At 51.7% G+C, this 10390-nt stretch overlaps 1 protein-coding gene across 1 annotated transcript in view; it reads left to right on the top strand.

Annotated features, from left to right (window-relative positions):
* Nucleotides 1–9276, top strand: part of Vax2 (ventral anterior homeobox 2) — a 26393-nt gene extending 17117 nt beyond the window's left edge. The window contains exons 2-3 of the mRNA XM_050165451.1: nt 4450–4637; nt 8583–9276. Coding sequence (XP_050021408.1) covers nt 4450–4637; nt 8583–9014 — 620 coding nt within the window. The 3' untranslated portion in view covers nt 9015–9276. The remainder of the gene's footprint in view (nt 1–4449; nt 4638–8582) is intronic.
* Nucleotides 9277–10390: the final 1114 nt, after the last annotated feature.

The following is a 10390-nucleotide window of genomic DNA, read 5'->3' as shown; positions in this document are numbered from 1 at the left end:
GAAGCTGAGTCACACCCACAGGGTCACCGAGTCACTGAAATCCAGTATCAGTTCCCTGCAGCTGGAGTTACAGGCAGCTGTGAGTGGTGACCTGGCTGCTGGTAACTGAACCCAAGTCCCCTACAAGAGCAGTAAGTGTTCCTAACTTTATGAGCCAATGCTCCAGTCTCCCCGCCCCCCTCTGGCTGTCCTGGAATTGTACTATGTAATCTAGGCTGTCCTTGAACTCTCAGAGATCCACCTATTTCTGCCTCCCAAATTAAAAGGCCTACAAAGGGCTTTGTAATGCTCCCCTTGTGTGGTCAAATCATCTGTCTGCCCAATCCCTGGCAGTCACCTTCATAATTTTGTCATTTGATGATATATAAACAGAAGCATGTGTACACGACATCCGGGAACTTGCTTCTATTGATATTTTATGTATATGGGTGTTATATCTGTGTGCCACACACACTTAATGCCTGGAAGGCCAGAAGAAGGCATCAGGTCCTCCTGGAGTCACAAATGATTGTGATCCGCTCTGAGTGTGCTGAGAATTGAACCCGGGTCTTCTAGAAGAGCGACCAGTGCTCTTAACCTCTAGGCCATCTCTCCAGTCCTGGCTTCTTCACCCCCTGTGCACACCAAGTTTGTCTGCAGTGACCCTTCTTACCTGCTGAGTGGCTTCTCATGGAAGGTTTTAGCAGTTTCTCTAACCAGCCCGCCTCTGAAAACATCCTCTTTCCTTTTGGAGGTCATTAACGGGAAATTTGGGGCCAGGTGTGTAGCTCGGTTGACTGAGTGCCTGCCTATCATGCATGAAGCCCTGGGCTCAATTCAGAGCACCAAACAAACCAGGTGTGGTGGACTATGCCTGCAATTCCAGCAGGAGGGTCAGGAGTTCAAGGTCAACCTCTGCTACGTGAAGTGCTGGGGACAGCCTGGAATCATGAGTCCCCCATCTCAAAAACAAAGGGCCCAGAGAGATGGCTCAGCGGTTAGAAACAGAAGACCCGGGTGCGATTGCCGACACCCACATGGCAGCTCACAATTGTCTGTAAATCCATGTCCAAGAGATTGAATACCTTCTTCTGGCCTCCAAATCACACACCCACAAATACAAGCAAAATACTCATATATGTGAAATAAGAATTAATATTTTTTAAAAAAAAAAAGCGAAAAGAAAAGCTGCTGCATACAGGTCTTTGTGTGGACGTTAGATTTCACCTCTTCAGGACCAACACCCGGGAACACAGTCACGGGGTTGTTTGCTAGCGTTTCTTTGGCCCTCACAGGCTGCTTCCAGAGTAAATCCAATGTCTGCATCCTCAGTAGCCTCTGGCTTGCTCCCCTCCCCCCACATTTGTAATTGCTCTGTCCTAACAGGCACACCTCTGTGACTCTGACTTGCTTCTCCTATCTCCTATGTGTGACCTGGTGCCCAATGGCGGGTCTGCAATTGACTTTCTTGTGCAGTGGTCCTGAGGGAGGGAACGCACCTTACTCACTCCTGGATCTTGTAGGATGAGAAGAGGGTGTGCCCGGGTGTGGCTTGGCCTTCTGCTATTCAGGCTCAGAAACTTCAGGGTGTCTCAGGGAGCCCAGAAAGAGGTGAAGCTTATATTACCACATATAAGCACTCCCTCCTGCCTGTCCCTGCAGATATCCTGCGCAGACCCACGCCTTTGCAGAGTGGAAAGAAGCCTTTGGTTTCTTCCTCCACTGGTGATAGAGGAAGCTGAGCAGAGAGAACCAGCCCCTTCACATGGTTTCCATATTCTTCTGCTATATGGAAAGTATTGGACCTAGGATGCTAAGCCACCCCAAGAGGCCCGTGGTTCCTACACACCAATAGCAAGACCTTCATCCATCAGACCCACTCATCTCTGAGTGGGTAGGACCTGGGCTGGCAGGGTTCAGGCCCCTCTGAGCAGTGATGGCCTTCTCCCCCCACCCCGTACCATCCCTTCTCCACTCGCACTCACCAGCCTCCAGGGCTGATTGCACATGAAGATGAGATCAGGACTGGAGCACCCCTGAAAGGGGTGAACATCCACTGGAACGAACAGGAGCCATAAGGGTCGGGTCATGGCAAGGCAGGCAGCACCCACAAATAGATATCCTGTCTCATATTCTCCAAGTGAACAACGGACTTTTCCAGAAGATTCCTTTTGTCAATTGCTAAAGTCTTGGCTGAAACTTGTCAGCTGTATGAAGGACGCCCCAGCGTGTTCATGGCTGGGGGTTGCTGTTTGCATGCTGAGGATTGAACCCAGGACCCTGGGCCTACTAGGCAAGTGCTCTGCTGAGCTACATCCCCCTCCCGGCTCTGCTTGCTGTTCATAGCTTGTTGAGAACGGCTTTCCTGTGTAGTCTAGGCTTGCCTTGAGTCTTCCTGCTGATATCTCCCTAGCCGAGGGATTATGGGAATGTGCTACCACTCTGGGCAGAATCAGGCGTTTCTGGGGTTTACTGAATTCTGACAGGGCACCTTCAGGAAGTTACTTAAAACTTGCTCCTCATCTATAAAATGGGGAAGTGATAGGTTCATCTCCATGGAGACACTGGGAAAGTTCAAACTCAAGACCAACACCACACCTGGGGCCTTGGCTGAAGAAGCACCCTGACCCCTTTGTTGCTACTCTTGCTTGTTTACACAAATATGTTAGGACTAAATCCACGACCTTGTTAGCCCCACCCTCAGACCTCTGCTTGCCTTCTTCCCGACAAGCCTCCTGCTTTCATATCTTTAAAAAATACTTTAATTACATGTATGTGTCTGTGGGGGCATATGTGCACATGTGTTTAAGTACCCATGAGGTCAAAAGAGGATATAGGATACCCCAAAGCTGAAGCTATAGGTGTCGTGAGTCTCCAGATGTGGATGCTGGGAACATAGTCCGGGTTCTCTGCAAAAGCAATACTTGCTTTTCACTGCTGAGCTTTAAGTATCTCTCTCCCCATCTCACCATGCTATATAAGCCAGTTACCTTCCCAGCACGTAGCAAAAGCCGGCTCTGCGCCCCCTGGTGGAAGTGAGGGTCCTTGCAGTTGCGGGAGGTGGCACGTTTGCAGAGGCCTCCTGAGCAAGCGCTCCCTTGAGTTGCTAAATTGTTGTGGGTGTCGGTTTTGTTTTGAGACAGGGTCTCTTGTATCCCTGGCCATGGAGATGTGCATCACCATGCCCTGCTGAGCAGGTGGTAAGCTTTTCAGGCGGTGCTCCTCCACTGTGGGGAACAGCAGCTTGTTTGACTGGTGGATCCCACTGGGTACAGTGCCGCCCTGTTCCACCTCCTGGTTATTACCTGTGCCGACAGATTTCACATCAGTGGCGGGTTGCTTAGATTAAAGTGTTTCCCTTTCCGAGCACTTTGTGGTGCTCTGTTGTGATCGTGGGCTGTAGGTCTGTGGCCTTCCTTTTTTGTTTTCTTCTTCAAGACAGGGTTTCTCTGTAGCTTTGAAGCCTGTCCTGAAACTATCTCTTGTAGACCTGACTGGCCTTGAACTCACAGAGATCTGCCTGCCTCTGCCTCCCAAGTGGGATTAAAGGCTTGTGCCACCATCTCCACCACCACCTGGCCTTTGACCTTTCTTAAATGGATCCCAAAGCACTAAAGAGGCTGTGTGTGAAAACTGTCTGCCTAGAGCCTGAAGTGGTTCAGCTGTACAGGGACACAAGGAGTAGGGTGGTTCACCCAGTAGTCTAGCAGTGTGGCACCAGCCCTTGGGCTCCTCCTGGGGTTTCCAGCCTCTATTCTGCACTCTGTCAATCAGTTAACCTCCTTATGAACCCCTGGAGGGATCAGGGCTTGGTTCCCCAGAAAGTCTTCTGTGACAGACCACATTCAGTTCTAATCCACCTTCTCTGGACTTGAGAATGTGGCCTGTTTGTCCCAGTTATTTCTTACTCTGCAAAGAGAACAGAATCCTGGGTGAGCAGCAGTGAGTCTTTCTGCCCAGGCTATGAGAGCTGACCTGACATTTTTACTGTGGGATATCACCTCTCTCTCCTTCTCTCCTTCCTTCCTTCCTTCCTTCCTTCCTTCCTTCCTTCCTNTCCTTCCTCCCTCCCTCCCTCCCTCCCTCCCTCCCTCCCTCCCTCCCTCCCTCTCTCTCTCTCTCTCTCTCTCTCTCTCCTGTCTCTCTTCTATCTTTTAATCTCTCTCCCTTCTCCCTCCTTCTCATCCCCCCATCCATCCATCTTTATCTTCATACCCATGACATACATATGACTCCCTGCATAGGGTTTCTGAGGAAGCTTGGCTCAGAGAGGCCCAGCAAGTTCTCTGAGATCAAGTATCCAGTCAGGGACCTGAGGATTCCTGTTATTAGGCCATGAGTTCAAGGTCAGCCTGGGCTACACAGTGAATCCCTGTGAAGAAGAAAGTGGAAGTGGAGGGGAAAAACCAAAACCACAGATGAGCTAACACAGCTTGTGGATTAACCCGGCTCCCTTCACGGTCCTTGCAGATGCCAAGGGGACCATCCGGGAAATTGTCCTGCCCAAGGGCCTGGACCTTGACCGCCCCAAGCGGACCCGCACCTCCTTCACGGCGGAGCAGCTGTATCGCCTGGAGATGGAGTTCCAGCGCTGTCAGTACGTGGTGGGCCGAGAGCGCACGGAGCTGGCCCGCCAGCTGAACCTCTCTGAGACCCAGGTGAGCGGCAGGCCAGGTTTCCACCGCCAGGTCCTGTATCTGGGGAACATCTTGGTGTATGAGGCCAAAAGTTGACATAGAGGGGTGTGGCTTAGAAGGAACATACATGAGGGAAAATTTAGAGCTACAGGTAAGACAGGGCCGATAGTGTCCACCAGAGGCTGTGAGTGAGGACACAGGCCTGTAATCCCAGATCAGGAGGTGGAGGCAGCAGCATAGAGTTGGAAGCCAGCCTGGGTTGCATCATGAGACCCTATGTCAAAGCAAACAAAATTTAAAAGATAAAGAAGAAAGGGAGGAAGGAAAGAGGAAGAGAGGAAGGAAGACAAGAAATGGAAGCAGGTTCAGCAGGTAGGAGCATGTGCTGGGCAACCATAAGGACCTGAGTTTGAATCCCCAGAAGACACAACGAAAACCTGAGTGTAAGCTCCTGCAATCCCAATGCCCCACATGGAAATGGGAGACAGAGAAGGGGAATCTTCTCACCCTTCTCACCACAGGCATTTGCAGTACAATGGAAAAGCAAAGAAACCCTGCCTCAAACATGGTGGGTGGCAAGGATTGACACCCTAGGATGTCCTCTGGGCTCCACAGGCCATGGCACACATGCTCATATTCATACACATGAATGTTCACAACACTCACATACACACAGGAAAGGAGAGGAGGGGAGACAGAGTCGAGTTTCAGCAGAAGAGATCATTCATGTGTAAGGAAAATGGGAAAGGCCATAGAGATAAGGGACATTCACAGTACAGGGAATGGGTGCTTTAGGAGATGGCTGTTCTGTATGCCACTATTCTATGGCTGTGGAGAGACACCATGACCAAAGCAACCCCTATGAAGGAAAGCATTTAACTGGGGGCTGGCTTACAATTTCAGAGGTTTAGTCTATTATCATCATGGCTCTGGGGCAGTAGCTGAGAGCTACATTCTGCTTTGCAGGCTGAGAGAGAGCGACACTGGGCCTGGCTTAGATTTTCAAAGCTCTGAGTCCACCCCTGGTGACACACTTCCTCCAACAAGGCCACACCTCGAAATCCTTCTAACCCTTTCCAGTTGTGCATTCAGATGTAGAAGGCTATGGGGTTATTCTCACTCAGAACACCATGGGGGATACTGGCAGGTAAGAGGTGTGGTGATCACTTCCAGGAAGCAAAGACTCCAGGAAGTACCAGGCACAATGGCACGAGCCTGCAGTCCCAGGTTCTTAGGAGGCTGAGGTTGGAGGGTCATGGCCCCTGAGCATTTCAGGGAGAACCCAAATGAAACAACAAAGGATTCTGGGAAGTGATGGTCTGTGACAGACTAGGCTGGGAACCTCTTTCTTCCTCCTACCCCTTTCTCACCCTCTGCCACCTTCCCTTCATGTAAAGCTCCTCTTGCAGCTCCTCATAGAAGGACTGGCATCCTAACAGCAGCACGCTGGCTGGGGGTGTGGCTCAGTTGCTAGAGTGCTTGCCTAGCATGCAGGAAGCTCTGGGCTGGATCCCCAGGACTGCATAAACTGGGCATGGTGGTAGTTACACCTGTAATCCCAGCACTCTTGAGGTGGGGGCAAAAGGGTCAGAAGTTCAAAGTCATTCTTGGCTACATACTGAGTTTGAGGGCAGTCTGAGCTGCAGGAAACCTTGTCTCAAACCATATAAACAAACAAGCCCAGTGTGAACAGATGAGGTTTAACTGGAAGGAAAGGCGAGAGCCTGACTCAGTGGTCCTCTTCCTCAGTGGGACAAGGGCAGGCTAAGGACAAGCTGCCAAACCCCAGTGCCCACAGAGTCACCAACTAGCTTAGTAAGTGCTACTCTGGCTCTTTAGTCCCCTTACATTGCCCTGCCCTAGGCGTCCAATCAGCAGACTCGAGGAACCACCTAGCATAGGAAAGAACCCAAGCCACCTTCCACACTCAGGCATCCAGATTCTGTATGAGCCCACAGTCCCGGGAAGAGGCCTTTGAAGATGAATGTCTACTGCATGCCTATCATCCCTGCTCTCAGGAGGCTGAGGCAGGAGGACGCAGAGTTTAAAGCCGGCCTGGGTTTCATAGGGACACCTTGTCTGATTTCTAAATTAATAATGGCATTTTCATTTTTAAATGAGCAAGCCATAGAATCGAGCACTAACCTCAGGCCAAGGAGATAATTTCCCGGGGCAGGGGGCCGGGGGGGGGGGGGACCACGACCATCTCTCAGCCCTGGAAACCACGCCCCCTTCTGTTGTGGGACTCTGTGGCCCAGCACAACAAAGGACATGAAGCCACCAAGCATTCCTTGAGATCCAAGCTGGCAGCCTGCAGAGAGCCTGTGCAGAGCCCTGAGGAGCCAGCAGGGGCAGTTGGTGCCAGGAAACACCCCACAGGATACTGCCTGGCCCTTCAGGAGTTGGCCAGCAAAGGGGCAGAGCAGACCCTGAAGAATCAGTACAAGAAGAGGAACCAAAAACTTCTTGAAGGAGCAGGGGTGGTTCAGAGGGGTCTGAACCTGTCTCAAATTCACTGAGACTCCTGAACCAGCCTCTAGAAGTCCTGGGATTGATGGTGAAAAACACAGAGGCACGGGTCATGAAGGGGCTCTACCTGCAGCACATTGGAATCTCCCATAGGGTTTTCTAGAAATCCTGATACTAGGTCTGGAGATTGGAGAGATGGCTATTCTTCCAGAGGACCTAGGTTCAATTCCTAGCACCCACATGGCAACTCACAACTGTCTGTAACTCCAGCTCCAGAGGATCTGACACCTTCACACCAATGCACAGAAAATAAACTTAAAAGAAAAGAAAAGAGAAATCCTGATGCCTCCATCCTGATCCAGTTCTGATAGGAAGAATTTGGAATGAGCCTGGGCACTAGGATTTACAGTGTACACAGGAAATTTGTGTGCAGCCAGTCTCTTGACCAACTCACATGACAATAGATGAAATGCCAGGCCCTAGCCCCAGCCCGGCCTCCCCTTGACCTTCTCTCCACATCTAGGCCTGCCTACTGGGAGTCTCCCTTCCCATGCCTCCCTCTCCTTCTGCCAACAGAGGGTGTAGTTGGCAGTCCCCCAATTTTGTTATTCTGCACTGACCATACCCCTTGTCATTGTCACGCCTTCTGCCCAGAATGGGTTTGTACCTTTCCCTGCCCTGGCGCAGAAGACAATGACATCAGCGCCTCTCTCACTTCCTTCTCTGGGAGCCACTGACATGGCTGGACCTCTGAGGTCCTGAGAAAGTTGGAGAAGGTGAGAAAATCTCCCCACCCTTTCCCATTTAGGGCCTCTGGGCCACTGTTCCCCCGCCACATACTGTCCCTGCTCACGGATGAGAAGCACCTGTGACACACGCAGTTGACAGAGTATTTGTCCAGCATGCACAGAGCCCTGGGCTACCTTCCTGGCGAGGTATACCACGGGATGTGGTGGAACTGGCCTACAATTGGCACTGTCATCCCAGCAGGAGGTTCAGAAGTTCAAGGTCATCCTCAACTGCGTAGCAAGTTCAAAGCCAGTCTGGGATCAGGAGACCCTGTCTAAAATCAAATAAGTAGGTGGCAGTTGCTTGATTCGCTTGGATCTCAGTTTAGAGGTCTGGGCCTAAGGCAGTGTTGGGAATTACCTACACATAAGTGATGTCTAAGACCAGACACCTGGGTAAAAGCAAGTGTCATGCAGGGGAAATCTGACCCTTCAATGGACCCCCAAACTCCACTTCCTGTCTGCCAATCTGCTCCCGTAGGCCAGAACAGCAGTGTCTACACTTTGAGACTTGAGGTCTCCGATCAGGTCCTCAGTACAGGTGTTGTGAGGTGACACTAACAGTCTGTTCTTCTTTCTTCCTCTGTCCTCCCCTCGTTGTGCCCTTTTACCTCACCACCACCTCTAAACTCCCTCCCCTTTTCTCTTGACTCTGTCTCCTGCCCTTCCCTTTCCCCTTCTGAAATCCCTGTGTGCCTTCTGCCCCAAGGTGAAAGTCTGGTTCCAGAATCGCCGGACCAAGCAGAAGAAGGACCAGAGCAGAGACCTGGAGAAGCGAGCATCCTCTTCCTCCTCCGAGGCCTTTGCCACCTCCAGCGTTCTGCGGCTGCTGGAACAGGGCCGGCTGCTCTCCGTGCCCAGGGCCCCTAGCCTCCTGGCACTGACCCCTGGCCTCCCAGGCCTTCCTGCCAGCCACAGGGGCACCTCCTTGGGTGATCCCAGGAACTCCTCTCCAAGCCTCAACCCAATGCCCTTGGCGTCAGCATCGTCCCCTCTGCCGGCCATCTGCTTTTCCGCAGCTCCGCTCCTGGACTCGCCAGCCAGCTACAAACTGGGGTCCTCAGCATTTGAGCCCTACATCAGGCTCGAGCAACAGAAAGTAGGCAGTTCTGGCCAAAGTGACAAGAAAGCCGACACTTAAAGAGTCCCATCCCTGCGTAACACCGAGTCCCCAGCACAGCACTGCCCCAGCCTCCTGGCCCCTGTGAACTGTACTGAGCAGGCCTGGAAGAGGAGATGTGGGCACAGCATGCGCCTCTGCACCTGTCCTCTGCCCTCAGCTCAGAGACTGAACCAAATGACTTTGGTCCCAATGTACTCTCTGATGTGTGAGTGTCATGGGTGTGTGCGTGCGTGCTTGCGTGTGTGTCTCACAGAAATAAAGAAGGGAACTGGTCCCAGAAGCACCAACTCACTCCCTTTTGTCCTTGTCCTCAATGTGTAGCAAATCAGGAGCCTCAAATCAGGGCTGGTGTCCACAGACACCATTAACACAGCTTCCATCTGGGCTCCACAGCCCTACAATATCTGTGCTTCCTCCGGTTAAGTGTTCTCCTATGTAAGCTTTTCTTTCAAACTTCAAACTACTTGTTGGGGTGAGCAGTCCTTCAACGGGGTGAATAGGGCAAGCTGAGAGGATTTCTGGGAGGGCATCAAAGGTACGCGGAGCAAGGCTGGCCTGCAGGGAGCCCCTGTGCATGAAGCACGCAGAAAAATCCCACCTTGCTCATATTGCTTTCATTTAGCTTTTATTTGTAACAATTACAGAGTCTCAGAAAGCCGTTCACTGCACCACTGGCTTTTCTAGTCCCTGTGGCGAAGCACATAGCAGAAGCAAGGGGAGGGAGGAGAGGGCTGGTTCTGCGCATGGCTTGAGGAGCAGTCCATCTTGGCGGGAAGGCAGAGCCACAGAAGTGGGGCAGCTGGTCACACACACATCCTCAGTCAGGAAGCTGGGATGAGTGCTCATGCTTTGTTCTCATCCTCGCTTGTCTTCAGTCTGGTCAGCCGTTTCTTAGTGTCCCATGTTTCTCTATAATGGCCCTAACCTCTCCAACAGCCCAGTGCTTCCATCCCTGCTCTGACTGTAATGCTAAACGCCTTCTCTTTGGCGGACTGTACACTTTCCGTGCCTTTGCTCGGCATGCACGCTGCTCTCTCTCACTGCCTAAGATCGGGGAGCAGGAACCATGCCACAGCCTGAACGCTGTCCTGAGGTTCTCATTACTTCTCTGTTGCTGTGATAAGACACCACAACTAAGGAATTTATAGAAGAGCTTATTTGAGGCTCACAGTTGCAAAGTTAGAGTCGTGACTGTCATGGCGGGTGCTGCAGCAGCAGTTGAAAGCCCACACACAGACCCACAAACAGGAAGAAGCAGAGGGCAAGCCCTGGGAATGGTGGGAGTCTTTAGAAACCTCAAAGGCCAGCCCCAGTGACACACCTACTACCAGGCCACACCTCCTAACCCCCCCCAAACAGTTCTACCAAGTAAAGACCAAACATGTAAGGCTACA

Source organism: Alexandromys fortis, unplaced genomic scaffold (assembly GCF_014885135.2).
Source record: "Alexandromys fortis isolate MF-2015 unplaced genomic scaffold, M_Fortis_MF-2015_v1.1 scaffold_158, whole genome shotgun sequence".
In the NCBI taxonomy this organism is placed as follows: domain Eukaryota; kingdom Metazoa; phylum Chordata; class Mammalia; order Rodentia; family Cricetidae; genus Alexandromys; species Alexandromys fortis.
Note: the sequence above shows the minus strand (reverse complement) of the source record. Positions and strands in the feature narration are given on the sequence as shown.